This window comes from Macaca fascicularis, chromosome X (genome assembly GCF_037993035.2).
Source record: "Macaca fascicularis isolate 582-1 chromosome X, T2T-MFA8v1.1".
Lineage (NCBI taxonomy): Eukaryota > Metazoa > Chordata > Mammalia > Primates > Cercopithecidae > Macaca > Macaca fascicularis.
In genome coordinates, this window is record NC_088395.1 from 118,361,294 (window position 1) to 118,385,996 (window position 24,703).

The 24,703-nt window shown below is 40.4% G+C and overlaps 1 protein-coding gene across 2 annotated transcripts in view; it reads right to left on the reverse strand.

Annotated features, from left to right (window-relative positions):
• The window catches only part of TRPC5 (transient receptor potential cation channel subfamily C member 5), a 329,816-nt gene that overhangs the window by 77,107 nt on the left and 228,006 nt on the right, over nt 1–24,703 (reverse strand). For both annotated transcript variants that reach the window (XM_005594398.5, XM_045384482.3), the window contains 3 exons: nt 14,080–14,416; nt 12,600–12,739; nt 7,415–7,737 (listed from right to left, as the gene is read on the reverse strand). In XM_005594398.5, the coding sequence (XP_005594455.1) occupies nt 7,415–7,737; nt 12,600–12,739; nt 14,080–14,416 (800 nt within the window). The remainder of the gene's footprint in view (nt 1–7,414; nt 7,738–12,599; nt 12,740–14,079; nt 14,417–24,703) is intronic.

A 24,703-nucleotide genomic window follows, 5' to 3' on the forward strand; every position in this document is an offset into this window, starting at 1 on the left:
TATTTAGAGAATAATGACAGAAAAAAGTCTGTTCATATTCAGTACAGATGCAACCATTCATTTTTAAAAAAATATTTTTGATCCACAGATGGTTGAATCCATGGAAGCAAAAAACATAGATATGAAGGGCTGATTATATTATATTTGGCTATATGTCTATAAAGTAGCGACTATTGTTCTTCTATTTTTCAGATGAGATACTGAGGCACAGAGTGGTCACACAGGCAGGAAGTATCAGAGGTAGAATTTGTACCCAGCTCTTTTGACTCTGAAGCCCACACATGTAACCTCATAACTGTATAACCTAACATACTGCATGTAAAGTGCTCAGCACTTTAAAGTACTTTGCATATGGTAAGCATTAATAATAGCAGCTATTCTAATTGTTTATTTGCATTCCCCATTAGACTATGAACTTCTTAAGGATAAGGATTCCATCTTCCTAGGTATCCTCATTGCCTGGTACATAGGAATTGTTGAAGAAATGTTTATTGAAGGAGTCTATAAAAGATGACAGGAGAAACACATAACCAAAGAAAGTACAAATGAGTAGCACCATCCTGTGATAATAGCATTGGGAAGGATATGGACTGGAATTAGGAGGAAAAGCCAGAGATAACCAATAAGAACCTTTATGACCTGACCAGAACAAAAAGAAGAGTGTTTGATGGGAACTACATGTGTATCCATGTTAGTAAGATAGGAAAATATTGGCTGAATGATGGGTGGAGAAATCACCACTGATTAAGTAGAAGTAGCTACAAATGAATGGTAATAGCCTTGAAGAAGGTCGCAGTGGACTGCTAGGTCACGGCTCTGTCCTATTTAGTTTTTCATGTATTCATGATTATTGCAGCTGTATACAACAAATCTTATGTACCTTTACAAAACCAGACTTACACCCGTATCCCTAGGTAAAAGTACAGACTGGAGCTTGCATGCCTGGATTGAAATCCTGTCTTTGCTACTTACCGTCTATGCAATTCGGGACAGCGTGATTAACTGCATTGTACTCTGGTTTCCCTATCTGTAAAATGGGTAAGAACAACACTGTCTACCTGATAGCATGGTAGTGAGGATTACATGAATTAATTCATGAAAAGCTGGTTTGTAATAGTGCCCGTTCCTAGCACTCAGTAAATGCTGATTATTTTCATTATTATTATTAAATCTTCCACATTGTTATTTTACATTCCTTTGTCTTTATAGATTATTCATTTGAATATCTAATTGTACATAGTTGCGATCATAATTTATACAATCTCTAGTGTTTGCTTGTTTGTTCTTGAGACAGAGTCTCTATGCGATGCCCAGGCTGGAGTACAATGGCGCGATCTCAGCTCACTGCAATCTCCGCCTCCCGGATTCAAGTGATTCTCCTGCCCCAGCCTCCTGAGTAGCTGGGATTACAGGCTCATGCCACCATGCCCAGCTAATTTTTGTATTTTTAGTAGAGACGGGATTTTGCCATGTTGGCCAGGCTGGTCTCAAACTCCTTACCTGAGGTGATCCACTCGCCTCAGCCTCCCAAGGTGCTGAGATTACAGGTGTGAGCCACCCTCTCAGCCTGGGATCGATCTATTGATCTATCTATCGCTCTATCTATCTAACATCTATCTATCTGTGTGTGTGTGTGTGTGTGTGTGTGTGTGTGTGTGTGTGTGTGTGTATAGATATATATAAAATTTTTTTTTAGACGGAGTCTTACTCTGTTGCCCAGGCTGGAATGCAACAGAGCCCTCTTGGCTCACTGTGTGCAGTCTCTGCCTCCCGGGTTCAAGCAGTTCTCCTGCCCCAGTCTCCCAAGTAACTGGCATTACAGGTGTCCACCACTACACTTGGCTGATTTTTGTATTTTTAGTAGAGACGGGGCTTCCTCAGGTTGGCCAGGCTGGTCTCGAACTCCTGACCTCAAGTGATCTGCCCAGTTCGGCCTCCCAAAGTTCTGGGTTTGCAGGTGTGAACCACAGGGCCCAGCCCAATCTCTGTGATTTTAAAAAAATTACACATTTTGGGTTTAGACACTTTTTAATGTATATACAGAGTCTTCATGCGTATCATTTTAATAGCTGCCCAATATTCCACCCAGCGAATACCAAGCCTGCCTGACACTTTTTTCAATGCTTTGGATGGAAATCGATGGCATGCTTCTTAGATCTTCAGATGACACAAGACTAGAGGGAAAGCTGATAAACTGGATGACAGGATAAAGACTCAGAAAGACTTCAACACCTTGGAGCAAGGGGCTGGAACTAATGAGATGAAATATGTAGGGATCAATGTAGAGCGTTGCTCTTGGGCCAAGTGCCCAAGTACAGGATGAGAGAGGTAGGAGAAAGGCCAAGGGTTTTTGCTGAAAGTAAGCTCAAAGTGGATCAGCAGAGTGACACGACTGGCCAGATACTTCAGTCACCCTAGGGGGCAGGGTGGACAGAAGCAGAAGTAGATTATCTATAATTAAAGACAAGATTACTCTTAGGCCCATGTATGTTGTTGTAAATGGCTTGCACGTGTGCGGAAGTTTCTTTCTAAATACCCGTGAAAACTGGTGAAATCTGAATAAGGCCACTGGATTTTATCAGTGTTGATTTCCTGGTTGTGATAATGTGCTACAGCTATGCAAGATGTTACGCCTGGGAAAAATGGGTGAAGGATTTACAGATTTCTCTATTATTTCTTACAATTACAATGTAACTAAAATTATCTCCAAATAAAAAGCTTAAAAAGAGGATTGCTTTTGGACGTCGTCTTCGTCTTTTCACTCAATTGTTCAGTAGCCATGTTGAGCACCGTCATGTCTTAGGCCCCTCTATGGCAGATGCAAAGTTTACTAAGATGGGAGTCTCAGTCTGGTGGGAGAGAGAGGCACAAATGTCTGAAATACAACAGTTTATGTAACATAATGGAGATGTGTTTAGAATGCCATGGGAAACATGCATTCTAGAAGAAGCCTGCAGCTGAGAGTGGGGTTAGAGTGGGTAAGAAAGGCTTTAGAGCAGGTAGTCCTTTGCCATCAACTGAAAAGATGGGTATGAGTTTGCCAGGCTGGCCAGGCGAGGGTGGGTATTCCATTCAGAGGGAATGGCATGTGATGCACAAAGGTCTGAAGGATTAAGACACTTTCCTGTAGTTGGAGAACAGCAAAATGTTGACAAAGGAGGAGAGCGGTAAAAGACCGGAGAGGCAAGAGTCAGATTACCAGGCCCTGTGTGTTATGTGTGTTATGGTAAAGAGGCAGGATTTTATGGAGAAGATTCAGATATTCTGGCAGGCATGAAGCCAGTGGGGGCCAGGATGCAACGGGTATTTAGAAAGAAACTTCCGCATAGTAGGTGGGAGATTGTTTGGAGAGAAGACCAGATTGGAGGCAGGGAGACCAGTCAAGAGTCTGTTGCCACAGTCCTTGGGAGAAATAATTTAGGCCTGAACCAGGATGGTTGGATGAGTGTGTGTGTGTGGTGTGTGTGTGTGTGTGAGAGAGAGAGAGAGAGAGGTATTCAAGAGATATTTTGGAAGTAGAACTGATTGGGCTGAGTGACATACTTGATGATGTGTTTCATGAGGGGGGAGTCTGGTTAGTGTCATTTAATGAGATGAGGAATTAAAGGGGATATAGGTTGGAAGTGAATATACAGAGATAAGGGATAAGGAATTTAGTTGTGGACATCCTGTATTTGAAGGGCCTGTGAAACAGCCAGGTGTATTCAGGAGGTGAGGGCTGGAACAAGTTAGCTTCTTTTTCTCTCACAAGTCCTGTGCCTTCAGAATGATAATGTCTTTCTAATTATTTCTCTTGACAGCAGATGAAGGCCACGTATTCCCAGTATGCAATACCAAACTCAAACCCCCAGCAGTACTGTCATGTGGTTGTCAGCAAAGACAGTGAGTTTCCCTTAAATTGTATGCCTAAGGAGAAAAGATTTTTTTTCTTTTTCCTTCCCTCCCTCCCTTCCTCCCTCCCTCCCTCCCTCCCTCCCTCCCTCCCTCCCTCCCTCCCTCCCTCCCTTCCTTCCTTCCTTCCTTCCTTCCTTCCTTCCTTCCTTCCTTCCTTCCTTCCTTCCTTCCTTCTTCCTTCCTTCCTTCCTTCCTTCTCTCCCTCCCTCCCTCCCTCCCTTCCTTTCTCTTTATTTTTTTCCCCACAATTTGGCTTTATTTTGCAGTACAGAAATCATTTGGAGCCATTCTGAGACAGAAGTAGAGGCTCTGTCATGTCAATACTGCATTGCAGCTTGGTCCACTGAAGAAGCCACGCCTGAGATATAAAAGATGCTCTACGCTTTACCCGCTTTATGTTTGCTTCCTCTCCCCTTTTCCCTCATAAACTTTATTGGGTTAAAATACCACATACAGGCTTTCTCCAAATGACTCCCTATGTCTGGAGTTTGGTTAGAGTTTTATGCCCACATAAACCAAACTTGTGGCTATGCTATTTGGGCCCTGCCATAACATTTGACATAATACAAAACATAAAGTTACAGGGAAAACTTCTGGATGCCATCCCAAACCGTGAAATATTCAATTTAGAATGTCCTGAACCTCAAGAGGACAGATGGCACACATCCTGTATGGATCCAGTTCTTGAGGAGCAGAAGCACACAGCTACACTGATTAAAATATACAAATACTGTCTCAAGTTGTCTGTATTGGTATCCCAATGTTTGTTTAAAACTGATCCTTCGCTAGAAAAAAAAAAAAAAAAAGCCAGTTTGGTTAAATTGAACAGAATGTGGTAACTGCCAATTCTGAAGAGCCACTCCATGAAAACTCTTTTTTTTTTTGGTTTGTTTGAGATGGAGTTTTGCTCTTGTTGCCCAGGCTGGAGCGCAATGGTGGGATCTCAGGTCACTGCAACCTCCGCCTCCCGGGTTCAAGCGATTCTCCTGCCTCAGCCTCCCGAGGAGCTGGGATTACAGGCATGTGGCACCACGCCTGGCTAATTTTGTATTTTTGGTAGAAACAGGGTTTCTTCATGTTGGCCAGGCTGGTCTTGAACTCCCGACCTCAGGTGATCTTCCTGCCTCGGCCTCCCAAAGTGCTGGGATTATAGGTTTGAGTCACTGCACCTGGCCTGTTTTTTTCTTTTTTTATGTGGAAGAAAAGCAATGGCATCTCTGGAGAATCAGAAGGAAAAGGAGGACAATAAGCAGGTACCAAACCTTCCACTAGATACATAAACAAACTATCCCCTTCTCTAAAAGCAGAATCTTTCTTACTCCCTGGCTGAGTAACGTGTATTTTAACAGGTATGATAAATGCCTGAGGCCAGGTGCGGTGGCTCAGACCTGTAATCCCAGTACTTTGGGAGGCTGAGACGAGTGGATCACCTGAGGTCAGGAGTTCGAGACCAGCCTGGACAACATGGCAAAACTCCATCTCTACTAAAAATATAAAGATTAGCCAGGCATGGTGACGGGCAACTGTAATCCCAGCTACTCAGGAGACTGAGGCACAAGAATTGCTTGAACCTGGGAGAGAGATGTTGCAGTGAGCTGGGATCATGCCACTGTACTCCAGCCTGGGTGACAGAGCAAGACTCAGTCTCGAATGAATGAATGAATGCCTGAGTTGAGGCATTTAAAAGAAAGCAGCCTTTTATGGAGGAAAAAAATCAACTGATAGAGGGAAAGTTGAGGTAACATTACTGCTGATTTGGCCCGACCATGACAATGCTTCTTCATATCTGACACCCCAAGATATAATTTTGTGTATGACAGGTGCCCATTCTTTTCAATCATCACTGCTAGGCAAGTGATAGGAGCAAAATGTCAGTTGGCAACAGGGGTGTTAATAATCACTACAAACTTGCAAGGAGGCATTTCATAAATTTCCTCAGCAGAGTGCACGTGAGAGCATAATTGGCAGGGACCTGACCTCCTGAAAGGCACCTCTCATTCATGTATTTAATTCTGTTGAACACTTTGATGGGAACAAATGCAGTCTCCTGGTGCTCAAGCCACTACACAATTGCTCTCTATGTTGAAAATAGGTTGCTGTGAGTTCTGTCTCTAGAGTAATGCAGGAGAGGAAGCCATTCCTAGTCAAGAGGCACTAGGAAGCTGATAAGCTGATGTTATGCACTCCTGGTTGGCTTAACCAAAGCAGCACTATCTCTCTGTCAACCCATTTTGGACCCCTTCTCCTTGCACATGAATCTGGTTTCCCACCCAAGATTTAGCCCTGAGTTTCGGGAAGAGAGACAAGGAGCATGGCCTAGTGCAGGAGGTTTAATCATAGATTCCATTCTCCTGTCTATTAATATGCCACTGAGCTGTGGTTTGTGTGAATCCATTTTAGGAAATGCTGCTAGAGACAAATAACGAGAATCAGCTAGATAGCACTGTTTTTTGTTGTTGTTGTTGTTGTTTTTTGTTTTTCTCTATCAATGCAACAGTCCTTTTTTTCTCTGGCCTTTGTTGTGGAGCATATTTCTAGAATCTCCAAGTCCACTGAACTGTGTTGGTTTATGGAGTTGTAAGGAAACAATTGTATCTTAGTTTAATGACTAAGAATCTTGTATGACCTTGGGGTCATTGCTATGAATACCAGTGATGAGTTGCACTCTCCAGAAGTAGGGGTGGAGATGGACAAGGTGTAGAACACTGAGTTCAGGGTCAGCCCAGGACAGCTCCTAACAGCCTGACATGTACTTATTTGTTTTCTCTTGTCTATTTCCTCTAGCATTGATTTATCAGAAAATGAAAGCCATTCTGAAGGCTTGAAGGTCCCCCGAAAAGTAGGTCTTGACAGTACTAAGCAAAGGCACAGGAGTTCCATGTGTTCAGAGGCAGTGGACTTGTGGACAGAATCATGAGTTATCTCTTGTGTCCTGGGACATTTCTAATTAGTGCTGGGTTCCACTTGGCCCACCTGAAACCTTAAATTAATGTAGCAGGAGAGTGGATTCTAGTCCTACCTTCAGCCTGTCCCCTCTCGAGATTACACCTATGAAAGGGGGTGCATTAAGATAAGTTTGCATTCTTCCTTGATTCACAATAGTTAAGTTAGCTTTGGTAGCCACTCATTCAGAGGAATAGCTTTCTTGTTTCATTACCTTGGTGCCACATTTTGAGTGAGGAATTATCTACCTCACCCCAAGTAATTCTTTTAAAAATATGTAATGCTACCAACGTAGTTCAGAACCAACTCTTTAGACGACTTCCTGGAATCCCATGTGTGTGCTTGTTTCTTTCCTACCTCACCTAACTTCACTTCGTCTCCTAGTACCCTGTAGCAAGAGAACATTCTTCCACCTCTGACCCTTTGGGTGGATCCACAGTGAGCACTGCCTTCACAGTCAAGTGACAGTGATGAAACTGTAGGCTGAAAACAAGACAAAAATGGAAAAAGCGGAAAAATGGCAAAAAAAAAAAAAAAAAAAAAGAAAACGATAAAAAAGGAAAGGGGATTGTCTTACGTGGAGAAGGCATTGTTCTGTTTCTCACATCGGATCCCCTTGCAGTTGTTAGGCTCATCGATAGCTCTGGTTTCATAATAGAAGTAAAGCTGGTTCAGTCCATTGGCAAAAGCTAGTAGTACCAGGCAGTAGATAAAGAGGAATTTGAGGATATCAAGCAGCATGCGTCCCAAAGAGATCTGCAGAGGTCCTAAGTGGGAGTTGGCTGTGAACAGGGATATGAGACGCAACGAACTTAAAATGTTGGAAATCGCGAAGAGTGCTTCTGCAATCAGAGTCGGGTGCCACATTTCCCATTCCTCCCTTGGACGAGAACCATTATACTGAAAGAAATAACAAGTGCACAAGATGAGAGGTACAGTGAGCATTTTTAAAACTTTCCCTTTTTTTCCTTCCTTCCATACCCAAACAAAGCCACCAAAATATGCATCAAGCTTTCATTATGCAACAGGCCCCATGCATGACACTATTTGTCTTTCTCGCCCCACCCAATTAATATGTGCTGCTAACAACTCTCTTCCTCCCACTCCCATCCACATATATACCTAGGATGTACACGCAGAAGAATACATTTTAGATCAATCATCTGGAGCAACCTCCTGTGGTTTATCAATAGACATTTTCTAACTGTGGGTTTACCAGATTATTGGGGAGTGTCACCGAGACAGAGGCACTAGTATGCCCAAGGTAGTGGGGAAAAATCACCCTGCTTTCTAAAGATTTCAAATCAAATGGACTTCCTCAAGCCCTCATTGGGCTCTGAGCACCATGGACAACCTGCTGTTACTGAAAGACAAGGGGTAGAAGCAGCCTTCTCGGTATGCAGTGTTCATTCTCATATCCTTGCTGACTGCAGTTTGGGGCTGATGGAGGATCCTTAGGGAGCCACTCACTGGAGCTTTCTGCTGAATTTTTAGCAGGCTGTAATGTATTCTACACTACTGCAAATGGCATGTCAACCTTTCAGGTAATGAATTTAGTACTGCCCCACACAGTGGTGTATGGATGTATTTTACAGTTCATTTGACAACCCTGTAAGTTAGAATGTTCCTTCAGCACACATGAAAAACCAGGGGCTTGAAGGAGGGGAAGAACCATTACTTATTGGGTTGGTTACCCATTCCAGGTTTCCAGCTCCCGGCACATTAGGAGTAGCCTTGTAGAAAGATGACTTCATCCTGAGATCTGAGCTCCAATTTGGGCATTGTCACTTAAAACTGCCTGTATCTTTTAATTTCACCATAAAATGAGGATAATGCCTCCTACCCACTGCACATGTTTGTGATTCTGTATCCATATGCAAAAGTCTGTGTACTCCATAAGTGGAGATGTTATGGAAATACAAGGAATTACTTATTACCTTCCCAAGACAGAAGTAGATTTTGCCTGGAATTTAATTTGAAGCATATTGCCTTGAGCTCACATTTAAATATCACAATTTCTCAGGACTAAATGTAAACAACTTTCCTGAGAAAATGTTGCACTGGGGGCCAAATTATATTGTTAGCATTTCTAAAATGTGCTTCAGTTCCAACAACTGAGGAAACTGGTGCGGTTAAAATCACTTGTGTGTATCCAATATTCTTCACTGTCAGAGGAGCTTGGAGAAACCATGCCACATTTGTACTTCTGCTTCAGATAGGCTTTAGGTGGCCAATCAGTTTTATGTACTCTTCGCCAAATCTTATATTTCTACATTTTTCCTCCCGCAACAAACATGCACTGCATTATTGTGAGGGGTAGGAACGGTTATGCCTGTTTTACAAATGGAAGAAATCCAGATAGGCAGAGTGACTTGCTAAAGATCACACAGCAAGTCAGTGGCAGAGCCAGCAAGAAGTAATCCACAGGTCTCCAGACACTCAGTCTAGCACTATTTCTATTAAATGTTACTTATATGATAGTTGACATCACAGCACAGATGATAGATTAGCTTTTAAAGGTTTGAGGTATATGTGAAAGATAGTCTCTTTGCTGATAACAAAACAGACCTATGTTTTAAAACTAGAAATCACCAACTGGAACATGTATAGCTCATAATTTGGGGTTTTCTCTCTCCTCATTTGGAACTGTAACCTCAGGGATGTCTGCTGCCCATGGGATGGTGAATCTGAATTTGTGGAACACTCAGAAGTGTAAAACATGATTCTCGTGGCAAATTTATACTTTGAACATAGATACTTTGCACCTTTGGAGAAAGATATAGCATGTATGTGCAGGGAATAAACATGGAACTCATCTGGCACAGAGATTGGCAAACTTTTTCTGTCAAGAACCAGATAGTATATATTTTTGGCTTTGTGGGCTCCATGGTTCCCATCACAAGTACTCAATGCTTCCTTTGTAATCCTAAAGCAGCCCTAGACAATATGCAACCACATGGACATGGCAGAAGGCCAGGTTTGGCCCACAGACCATAGTTTGTTGACACCTGATCGAACACGGTGGTTTTAAACTGTGTTCCTTAGAGCCTGGGGGTTTAATGGAGGCATCTCATAGCTACTGTGGAAGCCAAAGTGGAGGCTTAGAAGACTCATTCCTCAAGCCAAACTCAGTCCTTTGGGCTTTTTTATATATTGGATTACTGTGTGAGTTTTTGCTTAAAGATGTGCTAACACGAGGAAAAAATTTTAAAAGGTTGAGCACCATTGATCTAGTTTAATCTACTGCTTATTTATCAGAGGCAGAATCTACAGCTCAGAAAGGTAGAGGGATTGCCTATGGTAATCCTGCTCATGCGTATGAGATTGGGAATTAAATTCAGATCTCCTGACTCTTGAGTTAGTAATATTTGGAGACAAGTGATTTTTCTTACATCCTTTGAAATGGAATGCAGTTAGAAAATTGGCCTTCTTGCCTTTCAAAGGATGTAAATTGCATTTTATAAACCCTAAAGCAAAACATGAAGAGGAACAGCTCAATGTGGGGACTCAATAGTAATAAGAATTTGAGGGGGGTGTTATTATGTCTTTAGCTAAGCACTGACTGAAAAAAAGGCCATTAACTCAGTGGGTAGCATAGTCCAGATTTACTTGGCACACATGGAAACGAGGCAGTGGTGGAATAGATCTAGGTGGTAGTATCCTAGAAAAGCAAAGAATGGTTATTCTCCATTTGTGGAATCATCTGGGGGCAACAAGGGTCAATCTTAGATATATCTGCTCCTTTTGAGTATTTTGATGTGTGCTTTTTGGTTCTTGCTTTAGATCATGTGAAGTGGAACAGATATTGTTGACTAATTTTGCACTCTAATAAAATAAATGATCTTTAAAACCAGCTCATTCCTTGGTGCTTCTGTACTGCTTCAGTACCATGGTGATTGAAAAAGGTTCAAGGAGCCTGTGGAGCAGTTCTTATGGCTTTGCCTCATAGAAGTTGGCTCAGCCTGCTTGGGGAAAGTCAGCCAGCCTGGACTTCTGTGGATGGGTAGATCTGATTTTCCTCATTTATAAATTCTCATTGCAAATCCAAATTTTGCATGTGGCCTGTCTTGCTTTGTAAATTCTTTTTTGGGAAGGACTCCAACTTCTTGGCAAAGGTCTCCTTTGAATAAAGTGTTTGCCAGTTAAGGGGCATTTACCCAGCTTAATAGAGCAGATTTATCCTTACATTTTGTGATGGAGAAGTATCTAACTCTTTGGAAGCCTCTCCAGTAAAGTCGGACAGGTCATGTGATTAGCTAATGTTGAGAATCTACAGATACATTTTTCATATCCCCAAGTGTTAATCCTTTTCTTTATCATTTATTCTAAGCTTTCCTGTTTAAACAAAACCCACCAATTTCTAGATTGATAATTTATGGTCCCTCCAGTGTATAAATACCATTTCCAAAGGAAGAACTTTTCCCTTTACTTAACAGTGTTACTTAGTCAGCAGAGTGCCAGAATGACATGGATTTCACCCAGGCACATTAACTAGGGATTCAAACATTTTCCTCACCAGCTTTTTCTCTTAAGGAAGTTGTAAGTATGTGTTAAATGATCACCACATGTATAGGGCCTACTCTTGGGCTCCTTTCAAAAATGTTTCATGACTGCATTCAATATGCATGCTCTACATAACTCCCAAGGTCTTAAAATTTATGCAATATGCATATTAGGGATACAAAAATAAACTAAGTTGTTGGAGATTTGGGGGACAGCCATATTTCCATTCTAAAAGTCCTTAATGTGGAATTTAGAGCCAAAAAGCATGACTGACTATACAATCTTGGAGACTGAATTGTCAGCATGATGGAGAAGTTTAACTCAGGCTACAAGGAGGACAGCAATCCCATGATTTAATAAGCACCAGACCTGAACTTAGAGCCTGTGATTACCCAAAGTAAGACGTCAGACATAAAGTTTTTTTCAGGATAATTCGAGCTGAATATTGTGAGGGAAAAGCATTAAGGTGGGGTGTGTGTGTGTGTGTGTGTGTGTGTGTGTGTGTGTGTATACATCTGAATTGGTAGAGAAGCACAGGTTGGGTGATACTAAAAATGCTGGATTTATAACTGCTTGAGTGGTTATCCTGGTGGTGGAAGTGATGAGCAAGGAAGAAGCTATTAAAAGTCTATGCCACCTGTAGTCAAATGTCTGGGATTCCGCTACTTGTCATTATATGAAGAGCAGTTGAGAGAAATGGGAATGTTTAGCTTTGAGAAGAGACAACTCAGAGTGTTAGGGAGAGATGATGTCATATCAGAAGCATTGTTAGGAAGAAACAGTCTTGTTTTGTATGACCCCACAGGGAGGAAGAATTACTAATGATTATGTCACAGAGAGAATAATATTAGACATATATAAAGTAGCCCTTTTTAATGAGGTGACAAGGATTAAGAGAAGCTTTTGAAGACAGTGAATTCAGTGAATTTTCTGCCCCAGCCCCATGCAAGCATCATTGGGCCATTATGTTGGCAAGGACATCGTAGAGAGCACTTAAACACTGAAAGCTGAAGACCCCTTTATCCTGAAAGCCTCAGAAGCTAATGATTCATTTGCAAATTGTTCCATTTTCCACTTTCTTTGCGTAGGTGGACACTGCTTACAAACCACTGAAAGAATGTCTGTTTATATGGTAATTTCCCACATGGATTGAGCCATCATCATCATCACTTTTTCTTAAAACTTTTTATGCTCTCAGTGCAAAAGCTTAATGTAGTCAAAATCGCTGTGTAGGAAAAATGGCAGACATTCCAATTTACCTTGACATAGGCCACAATCTTCAAGGAAATAGTTGCCAGGTAGAGGGAGTTCATTGCGAAATCCATCAGGTTCCACCAGTCATGGATGTATTCAGTAAATCCACCATCCCACATTTCCTTAATCTCACCCCAAATGAAACCTGAATAATGGAGGCAAACAGTTTATTTCTACATAGGGTCAGCCCTGTTCATCATAGAAGGATCCCCCCCCGAAGTGAATAAGGATGGAATTAAGGAATGAATTAGGGTCTCAGTGGAGTGAAGCCTTGAGAGACAATAATCACTTGCTTTCCTACTCCACCTCCCAGTTTTGAACTTGCCAAACTTGGTAGGCTTTTCCTGAGAATGCCCATATGTTATACTTTCTGGGTACTACTCTTAGCATTTTTACTATAGTTACTGAAATGCTGTTGCAATTTTGGGTGCCTGTTTCTACTTTCTTTCCATTTTGGAATGGGAGTAATTTCATCAATAAATTAATTAGATCAGTATTATCCCATAGTCCTTACTTTCCACTAGGTTCAGGAAAGAAAACTTCTCAATGTGTTTTGAGGTGAGCAAGCTGATCATAGATCAAATTACCAGATGTTGGGGCTAAAGCTAGGCAATGGGGCCCAACATAATTTATAACTCATTTTTTCCCCCTTTTTTCTTTCATCAAGTAGAAGTGTTGTAAAATTTTACCTGATGACATGGATGTTTCTTCAGCCTTGAAATAAAGAAAATAGTAAAAGGTGTGGTTGTGGTCTAGGGCAGCACTTTCTCAGACTTTAAAGTACATGTGAATTATCTGAAGATCATGTTAAAATTCAGATCTCAGGTGGCACCTGAGGTTCTGTGTGTCAAATAATCTCCCAGGTGGTACTGGTATTGCTGGTTTGGGGACCACAGTTCGAGTAGCAAGGACTTAGAAGATGGCCGTGTGCTGGAGACTCCAGTGCAATCTAATTATGCCTGGAGACTGCTGGTAGGGCTGCTTTTACCATGATGTGTGTGAATTCCCCCTTGGTTGTGAAATCAGTGTCCAAATAGAATGTAGACCTTGAACAAGAACTGAGTCACGTGGAGTAGCTATGAGAAATTAGCAGATTCATGTGTCCCTTAGTTATGGGAAAAGGTGCTTTGAATAGACTGATCAGCACTTGCTCTGCCTACCTTACTTGAGGCCTGTCCTGACTGATACTTGGCTTTGTCTCTAGAATAACTGACAGACAGCTTCTCTGTCCTTGAAGATATTAGATTAGCAAAAGCAAGCCCTAGGTGTACTGCCAATCTCACCATGGACCAGGCAATATTGAATGACCAGGGTCTGGGACAGAAGGAACTACATTTCTGAGACTCCCAAGAAAGGACTACCACACTGCATGGGGGTGGGCTGGGGGTACCCTAGCTCAGAGCTAGTCTGACTGCCTGTTCTAGTAGTTTATTTAAACAGGACTATCAGGCAGTCTGGCCATAGCTCCTGGTCCCTTTGACTCACCTAGAACCCAAGGCAATATCATCCATTCCACGACAGTTGGGGGAGGCCCCTGTACATGAAGGTCTGTCCTGACAATGTGCTGAGAAGCCAGGAGAAGCATAAAGAGGAAGGTCAAATAGGATGCTGTGTGGCAGATAAACTTGATAAAGGGTTTCTTGATGAACAGCCCAAGGTTGCTCCTGGGTGAGATCAGGTAGGCTATAGACAGCATGGGAAACAGGAACCCAATGGTCATGCAGGTTAGAAGCTTGACTACCCAGTGTTTCCGCCGCCATCCAGGGAAGCCGTCATACCACAGGGTGGCAAGCAACTGTTGGCAGTTGGGCTGAGCAACAAACTGGGAAAAGAAGAAAACAAGTTAGGCATCTGGAATGTCCAGGAGAAAGTCTACCATCATAATACCTCTCCTAGTTTACAGTCAGTTCTGGCAAGGGGTTGTATGGCCCATCCCCAGAAGAGGCCTGTTTTCTAGGTTCCTGTGAATGCATCTAACCCCAGAGATGGCTCTACATGTCAAAATATGAAACTAGATTTTCCTTAGTGTTCATTATTTTTTAATATATTAAAACAAAATCACTCTGTCTGGTTCGTGCTTTGGCATGCCTTCCTATTGTCCCTCCTACCCTGTCACAGTTGTGTTTCCTCAAACCTGGTTTTATATCAGAATCATCCAGGGAATATTAAAAAATCTAAATCCCCACGTCCTTCCACAGACTCACTAAATGAGACTCTGGGGTGGGGATGGAGGAGGTAGTAGAGCCTGGGTAGCTGTTTTACAAACTCTCCTGGGAACTTATATGCCTTTTAGCAGAGAACCATGGAGATAATTCATTTCAAATTGATTCACATCTGCTCACTCCCTTAGTCTACGTGAGGTCATCATCAATGTGCACTCTGTTTGGGCAAACATAAACTGGCAGGGAATAAACCCATGCCTGTAGCTAGGGTTTGAAATGAAAATGAGTTCCCTTTTATATTTTGTTTTATTATTCTTGATTTTGTTTTGAGCACCTCTTGGTTAGCTTGTAATGAATCAGGTTGCTACTGTGCCATCTATTTAACACCGTCTCTAGTCTAGACATGCAAAAGAGGAAAAAATATTGGGGGGCTGGCATTACGCTATTGCATACTAACCCAGCTGGGATTTTACTCGAAGGCAATCTACAAAGTGTCAGTGATTAATAATTAAGGAATCATCAGCATTGCAAATCATTATCCAGCTGCTACTTCCTGGTGAGTGACTCAACAGGGAGCTCAACTGTCAACTATGATTTTAAATACTGCCTACATTTGACAATCCCAGCTTCCCATGGGACAGGTTAAACAGAGCTGCACCATTTAGCTTACTAGTACAAAGAAACCATTCTTCTTCTCCTTGAGCACATAGTTGGATTACATTACCCAGGCTCCCTTGCAGTGAGGTGTGGCCACATGACTAATTTCTCACTGTGGGAAATGCTGTGTGGCACTACTTGGCCTGGCCTATAGAAGTCTCCCATGTGTGCTCCTCCATGTTCTTTTCCTTTTCTGACTGACTGGGATGTGATAACCTGGCGTGATCTAGGGGCTTCTGTCAGCCCCCGTCCCTCAATAACCGTGTTAGCAGAACTAGCCTGCTGAACAAGAATACCTGTTTTGGACTGTTACATCACGGAGAAAGTTCTGTTGTGTTAGAGCCATTATATATTTTGGGGTCTAGCCTGTCCTAATGAAGATTACTGGTATGAAACTACCAAAAATAAACTCTAAAATGTTTTCATCCTGTGATCTCATTTCCTCCAAACATATTCATGATCTCCATTATGTCCTCACACTTCCTTTCCACACATTCATACACAAAAAGACAAAATCCTATAGTCCCTTTCTACCTTTTTTTTTTTTTTTTTTTTTTTTTTTTTGGCCATAGTAGCCTATGCCAAAGGCTGGGATGATGAAGTCCAAGAAAATACAGAAAAGTCAAACAATAAAGCAAGACCTTTGCAGCAGAAGAACTGCTGGGAGCTCACATTCTACTGAGGGAAACAGAAGCACAAAAGGAGAGTTACACAATTGTATAGTAAGGGCACCGAAAACGATATGACCATGTCATAATTGGAGCACGAAGGAGGGACAAATCTGGATCGATTAGCGAAGGCTTCCTGGAGCAGGTGATACCTGCCTGGAGCATTAAAAGATGTGCAACAGTTGCCTAGGTGTGGGAGAGGAGAAGAAAAGAGAGTAAACAGCCAGAGCAGAGACGATCACATGACTAAGGCATAGAGGTGAAAAAGAGCCTGTCTTGTGTGTGGGGGGCTACAGTAGTCGGGGTGGCTGCAGCTTAAATTGCAAGGCTGTGAATGACAAGTGACCAGGCTGGAGAGGTAAACAGGGGTTAGAGAAGATCAAGACGATGGTCTTTGGCCATTAAAAATAGTATGGACTCAGCTGGGCACGGTGCCTCATGCCTGTAGTCCTGGCGCTTTGAGAGGCTGAGGCGGGGAGATCGCTTGAGGCCAGGAATTCAAGACCAGTCTTGCCAACATGGTGAAACCCCGTCTCTACTAAAAATACAAAAATTGCGGGGCATGTTGGCGTGCACCTGTAATCCCAGCTACTCAGGTGGCTGAGGCAAGAGAATCGCTTGAACCCAGGAGGCAGAGGCTGCAGTGAGCAGAGATCGTGCCACTGCACTCCAGCCTGGGCAAAAGAGTGAGACCCTGTCTTAAATAATAATAATAATAATAATAATAATAATAATAGCCAAGGAGGGCAGATCACTTGAGGTCAGGAGTTTGAGGCCAGCCTGGCCAACATGATGAAATCCCGTTTCTACTAAAAATACAAAAATTAGCTGGGTGTAGTGGTGTGTGCCTGTAATCCCAGCTACTCGGGAGGGTGGGGCAGGAGAATCGCTTGAGCCCAGAAGGTGGAGGTTGCAGTGAGCCGAGATTGCGCCACTGCACACTGCACTCTAGGCTGGGCAACAGAGCAAGACTCCATCTCCAAAAATAAATAAATAAATAAATAAATAACCATAGTATGGACTATTTTAAGAGCAATGAGAAGCCATAAGTAGTGTGAGTGTGTGTATGTGTGTGTGTGTGTGTGTGTAGAGTAGTATAATAAAGCAGTTACAACTGACTATTGTTTACTAACAGTGTAACTGAACAAGTTCTACTCTGTTTTAATGTCTTCCTCTAAAGAATGGAGATGATAATATCTACCTTATAGGGTTGGTGTGAGGATTAAGATCAGTTACTACATACAGAGTGCTTAGAACTATGCCTGGCACATAGTAAAGGCTCATTAAATCTTAGCTACATATATTATTATGCATGTAAGAAAATTAGATTTAGATGTTGAAAAGATCCTTCTGGTTACTGGGTGGAGGATAGATTAGAAGCAGAGGGCGGTCAAAACTAGAGGCAGAAAGATTAGTTAGAAAACTGTTGCCAGTCTTCAACAAAATGATGGTGACTTAGACTAAGGAAATGGTAGTGGAAATGGAGAGACGTGGTCAGATTTGAAACGCAGTGAGGAGGTAGAATTGGCAGGATGTGCTGATGGATGGGGAATGGAGTAATGGATGGGGTGCAGGAGGTAAAGGGGAGGGAGGCTTCTCATTCAGGTGAATTGGTGATGGTAGTGCCATTAACTGAGAGAGGGAACACGGAAGATGAAACAGGTTTATGGAAGTGCATACCTTTTTAAATCTGTCAAACTAGATTTGTCTATGAGACATCTAAATGGAGATATCCAGATTGACATCAAATACTGATGTTATTTGGCAGGGATTGGCAAATTTTTCTGTAAAGGGCCACATAGTACTTTAGGCTTTGCAGGCCACACTGTCACTGGTGCAGCTACCTAACTCAGCTGTTGCAGTGCAAACTCAGCCATAGACAATATGTACATGAATGGGCTTAACTGTGTGCCAATAAAACTTTATTCACACAAACAGGCAGCAAATTGTAGTTTGCCAATCTCTGTCCTATGCTACTGCATCAACCTGAACCAAACAGACATTTAGAGCTCTTCAGTAATGGTCTTGATGACCTCATGTGACTTCCCCTTATGTATTCCCAAGAACTCCAACCCCAGAAATCACTTTCTGCAAAGGAACAAATGCAGAAGTGAAGCTTCTTTTAATAGTGGATATACCATCCAACCTTTATCTTCAATGCCTCTGCTCTGATTTTCAATTTGGCTCAAGCTGGGCAATTTTAAAGTTGGACAGGTTTTTATCTTCTATTTTTATATCTGACAGAAGTAGTGTAGGGTGGTGTGGATTCTGGCAGAACAAACTGCAATTAGAATATGATAAAGGAAATTTTTATTAAGCCACCATGTAGTATCTCATCTAAACACAGTTGTGAGCTTTGAAAGCACAATCCTGATTCTGCTTGCACACTGCAGTTCGCATTTGACCGGTTATGTAATCAATCTCTAGTCAATTCTAAGAACGCCTCCGAAAGAAGAACGGCAAGAAAAACTGCAGCGTGTGTACCCACTAGATGCCTCACTGCACAAAAAGCCAAAGTGTCCAGAGCCTGGAGCAGTAGTTTTTTTATTTTAATGAAGTCCAATTTGTAGTTTTTGTTGTTGTAAGGAATTAAGGAAAGAGGAGAGAAACAAGAAGGTCGGCTCCACAGTCAACAGGTTTATTTTCAACCTGGGAGGGACGTCTGACCGAGTTAGGCCAGAAGCCGCAATCTCTTACAGACTAAGAGTTTTTAAGGATTCAGGGTGGGAGAGTTTATCAGAGGCTTGGACTGCTTCTGTGTTTCTTTGTTGTGCTTATCTGGGAGGGAGAGTTGTATGTCTGTTCCCCTACATCTTTCTGCAGCTGCAGGCATATCCCTGGAGTCTGCTTTTAGCTTCCCTATCTTAGTGCACCTGAAGGGAAAGGAATGTGCTTATTAAGGCCTACTGTTTTACTGGGGCCCATTGTATGAGGGTGAAGTTTGGCAGTTCCCCAAGAGACTTTCCCCTGCTTTGCTCTGTGCCCCAGCCATCTTATCTGTGTTTTACTGTCTGCTCTTTTCTGGCTGCTTGTAGTTAGAAAAGAAGTGATTTCCTTGAAATGCATGAAGCTGGAAAGGCAGCTGGAACTTAAAGTGGCGGTGTTTGTCTGAGATGATGGTGGTCCTGCTCTGTCATTCCAGACCCTATAGTTATAAAAGGACAAGGGGCGACGTGTTCTTTCTGGCTACTTCCTGCTGATGCTGAGGCAGATAGGTTTTTGGTCTTGGATTGACTGCAGGAGCAACACCGTTTGTAGATGTTTTTGGATAGTTGTCTGTGAAATGGCCATGATTCTGTTGGCTTTTATGATTTCCAGCTTAAGATTTTTTTTTTTTTTTTTTTTACGTTGTTAGGACGTTTTTCTGGGCTGTTAGAGGTTGCTTTCTCAGCTTTTTATAGGCTTTGACTTGAGTGTGATGTATTGAGGAGTCAATTTCGGTAACAGATATAATTTAAACTTTAGAAGATAATAAAATTTATAATTTAAACTGTAGAAGATAATAAAAATTGAAAAACATTAGGCAAGACTAGAGTTTAACAACAGGTGTGCTATAGGTTTTGAAACATAATTTTTACTTTTTGGTTTCCTATTTTTATTAAAAGACAAATTACAGTAGGACTGGTTTGCTTTATTATATTTGGCTTATTTGTATACAGTGCAGCAAGAATAATTACTTGCTACACAGGCCTTTTAAATCGGCTTTGATGGAACTCTGTTACATAGAAGGAATTTGAGATAAGACTTGTTAAAGCCAAACTCAGACATGGATTTGTACCATTAAATACCTATGAGTCGGGTGAATTCGTTTCTTCTTGAGGTTTTAAGATAACTTGGGGGTTCCTGGCCTGTCAGAAAGTGACATTCTTTACTTACTACAGATCAGAAACCCTGTACAGGGACTGTATACACAAAATATGAGGCCAGTTTCCAAGGGTTTTATCGGCTCCATAAGTCAAGTTTGATTCCTTAAAGGAGAGCACACCATTGCAGTCAAAGCCTTGGTAAAATAACCAGTTTTTTTTTAAAATTGTGTTCTGTTAGAAAATAAAATAGATTCTTATTGCACTGATGCAAACAACTATATCGTAATTTAAGTATACTTACAACTAGTTTTTTGTTTGTTTGTTTGTTTGAGACAGAGTCTCGCTCTGTCGCCTAGGCTGGAGTGCAGTGGTGAGATCTCAGCTCACTGCAAGCTCCGCCTCCTGGGTTTACGCCATTCTCCTGCCTCAGACTCCCAAATAGCTGGGACCACAGGCGCCTGCCACCACGCCTGGCTAATTTTTTTTTTTTTTTTTTTTGTATTTTTAGTAGAGACGCGGTCTCACTGTGTTAGCCAGGATGGTCTTGATCTCCTGACCTCATGATTCGCCGGCCTCAGCCTCCCAAAGTGCTGGGATTACAGGCGTGAGCCACCGTGCCGGGCCTACTTATAACTAGTTTTTAAATTCTAGAGGAACTAGGCAGAGAGAAACAAACATGCTTTAAATTCTATTCACAGGAGTATACTTTACGTAGTTGTTAAAGGCTGTAGCTAGCTTAAGACAAGTTTTCTTGACTCTGAAAAATAAGATAAAGATTAGCAGTGTTCTAAGTAAAAGGTAAACATTTGTTTTTGTTTTTTATTAGTTTATTCCATTTTATTAACCTTTGTTTTGCTTGATATTTATAAACATTTTAGCTTTTTATGAGTTCTGTGTGTTTTGTTGTTGTTATGAGTAACCCACATTTGAGAGCACTTGTTAAAGTTCCACAGCTTGAATATAAACAATATTTTGAAGAGAATTAAAACAAAATAACAATAGTCTGTAAATAACAAAATGTCCAGTTTGGATACGGATAGAAACACAATTGACAAAGAAATTTGGTTATTTTTGTGGTGTACAATAACCCAACATAACAACTTTAATTGTGATTAATAGCACATATTCAGACATAAGAACCTTAGACATTCCATACAGTTTTGGAACATATGTTAATAATATTCCCTAAAATATAATGTATTAGACATTATTTTGGCAATTTTATGTTGCCAAATAATCCTGGTTACCTCTTTGGGTGGTTCAGGGGTCCTGTGCAGCACCCAAAAGCCAGGGGTTAGGAAAAACAACCTTGAAAGTAAAGTTTGATTTTGAGAAGGCTGTTAAATACGTTTAAAATTTAAAACCTTTGATATTATGAAATAGAACTTCAGATTATCATAAGTTGTTTTTCCGTTTGTTTGTTTTGTTTTGTTTTGCCAAAATGATGAGATAACAATCTGGAAAACCAAAAACCATTTATGAACATTTTCAATTATATGAAAATTGTATTTAAGAGAGAAAGTTAAATTTTACCCTTGCCTTAGTTTGCTATTAATGTTAACCTTAATTTTAATGAAACCTTATAGATAATTTTGTTTAATTTTAACCAGTTTGACCATGAAGTAAGATTTTTACATACCCGTTAAAACCCTTGACAAGTTTTGCTAAAGAGTAGATTAGCATTTTAAGAAAACTTTGTGGTGCTTTTATTTTAGTGTTTAATTTACAGAAAAGAAATATAATATTCTTTTGAGTTTAGTTAATATGTTTACACACACAGTTTTATTTGCAGGATTAGTTTTTATAGTGTCTATATAATTTGCTTAAACCATCCACTTTATTTTATTTAATTTTAAGACAATTTTTTAAGCAAAATGTACATTTTTATGCCTTCTTATAATTTTTAAGAAAACCACTTTTTAGTGTTTTTGTATACCTTGCATGCAAATTCATGTTTAGCCGTTTTAATTACAGGTTATAATGGTAACTTTTAGCAACTTTTAACTTTAATGTAAAACCTGTCAATTTTTTTTGTGACTTGAAGCTAAAAATAATGACTCATTTTGTAATTGGGTGAAGTAGTGCTGAAATATAATGCTTTTTTCTTTCGATTTTAAATACTTGGGTAAAATCGGAAGGTAAGTGCTTAGGTAGAAATAAGTAACTACTGAACCAGTGGGAGAAAAGTTTAGTTGGGCAATACTCTTTATGATACTGACAAGGGAAGGCTTATTAGTTCCAAAAGTGCAGGCTTTATTTTTGTAGTCACAGAGTAGTCTGAAGGCAAGGCTTACCCAGCTCCTGGCTCCCACATGAACATTATTTATTTAGTATGCCAGATTTTTTTCAAGGTGCACTAGTCACTGAGGATATTTTTACTGGTGGGAACTGAGATTTTCTAGACGCGTAAATTAACTGCTAATGCTGGTTTATTTTAGGGGCATGTTCATTGAAACAGTATTCTTACTTAGCTTGAATTCTAAATTTTGTTCCCTTATCTCGTTAAAGTGATGCATATGTTTGTACAATGAAGACAACTTTTTTTTTTTTTTGGCGTTTTTAGGTTAGAGCTTCTGCATGGGAATTATACTTTGACACAGAAAATTAGGTCTGTAAGTGAAATATAATAAAGTGCTCTGGAAAGAATGAGACTCTGCCTTACATTCTCAAGAGAAAAATATACGGCACTAAGGCCTGGTTCTTTCTTCCCTTACTGTTTTGTCATTTTCCCCAACTTTGGGAACTAAAATCTCTTTGCTTTAAGCTGAAATTATAAACTGAAACATTATAAATGCTGAAAATTATAAATTGGGTTTTGTTATAAAGGCAAAGTAATAATACTTCTATGTATATTGTATGTATGTGTATATGTATAGGGTTATATAGTATAACAACTCGAATCCATGGTTGGTTTTCACTGAACCTACATAGATACTAATCTGACAGACTTACTGTTGTCACATCTAAGAAATCATTGCCCAATCCAAGGTCACAAAGACTCACACCATTGTTGTCTTCTCAGAGTTTGATAGCTTTAGCTTTTATATTTAGGTATTTAATCCGTTTTGAATTAATGTTTGCATATTTTGTGAGGTAGAGGCCCAACTGCATTCGTTTGCATGTGGATATCCATTAGTCCCAGCACTATTTTTTGAAAACACTACTATCTCCCCATTATATTGTTTTGACACCCTTGCTGAAAATCAGTTAACCATAAAGGTAAGAACAATTTGGAGAATATTACCATTTTAACAATATGAAGTCTTCTAGTCCACGAACATGGAATATCTTTCCACTTATGTAGATCTTCTTTAGTTTCTTTGAACAATGTTTTATTGTTTTTTTTCAGTGTACAAGTCTTACACTTCTTTTGTTAAATTTATTCCTAAGTATTTTATTGTTTTTAATGCTATTGTAAACTGAATCATTTTCTTAATTTCATTTTTGGATTGTTCATTGCTAGTGTATAGAAACTGTCAAAAGACAAAATCTCAACAAATTTAGTTATAGATCTAATTGGCTTTTTTCATGATGTATGAATCAGGGAAGCCTCCATTCTACAAAATAGAATGAGACATTCCATTCTACTAGGCAATAGCAGAACAGTGGGTTTTGTAAGGTGGGAAAAAGGAAACAGAACAATAGGAAAACGAATATTGGTTAACATCAGGTTACTTTTTTCGGCAAGGGTTAAAACAGAGGCATCTTCCATATTACATGGACTCAGGTGGAGTAGAATCTCCTATTTTCAGGAAAAACTGGTCTGTTTGGGGATGTATCTGCTTTCTTAAAGTTTCAGTTTGATTATATGGCATTAACAGGTGATTCCATTTTGGTCTGATCTGGTCTGTGGGGGCCTAGTATGGGACCTCAGTCCAAAACAATGGCCTTCCATAATTTTTGTTGAACAAAACACAATTGATTTTGTATGTTATCTTGCAACCTTGCCCAACTCACTTATCAGCCCTAATAATTTTTGTTGTTGATACCTTAGGGTTTTCTCTGTACAAGGTCATGTCATCAGTGAATAGAGACAATTTTAATTCATCCTTTCCAAACTGGAAGTCTATTATTTCTTTTTCTTACCTAATTGACTTGGCTAGAATCTTTAGTATGATGATGAATAAAAGTGCTGTCACTGGACATCCCTGTTTTTTTCCTGATGTTAGAAGAAAAGCTTTCAAGTTTCCTATTAAGTGTGATGTTAGCTATGGGTTTTTAATAGATGGCCTTTATCAGGCTGTAGAAATTCTCTTTCATTCACAGTTTTCCATTTGTTTTTATCATGTAAGTTTGTTGAATTTTGATAAATGTTTCTTCTGTGTCAAATGAAATGATCATGCATGGTTTTGTCTTTCCTTTCATTAATGTAATGTATTACGTTGATTGATTTTTGTTATGTTGAACCACCCTCATATTCCTGGGATAAATTCTACTCGGTCATGGTGTCTAATTCTTTTTATATGTTGCTGGATTTAGATTGCTTTTTGTTTAGCCTATTGTTTGACCCAATTGTTATCTACTGCCTCAGGCAGCCTTCATATTAAACAACTGTTGCTGATTTTTTTAAACAAATGCCTCCAGGAAAAGAACTATTGGTACTGAGTCAGATCATATGAATACCAGTCCTGGGAATTGGGCTTTTTAATGAAGTTGCTTGACAGGTCATATAATGACAGTTCTCTGGGGATGGGTCTATCTGGGATGCTCCAAAACCAGTGTGCTCCCCTCCAGTGGGTGCCAGGCTGCTGCTTTTTATAGCTACTATGGTTCCAAGGCTGTTGGTTTTCTTTTCTATATATATATATATTTTTTT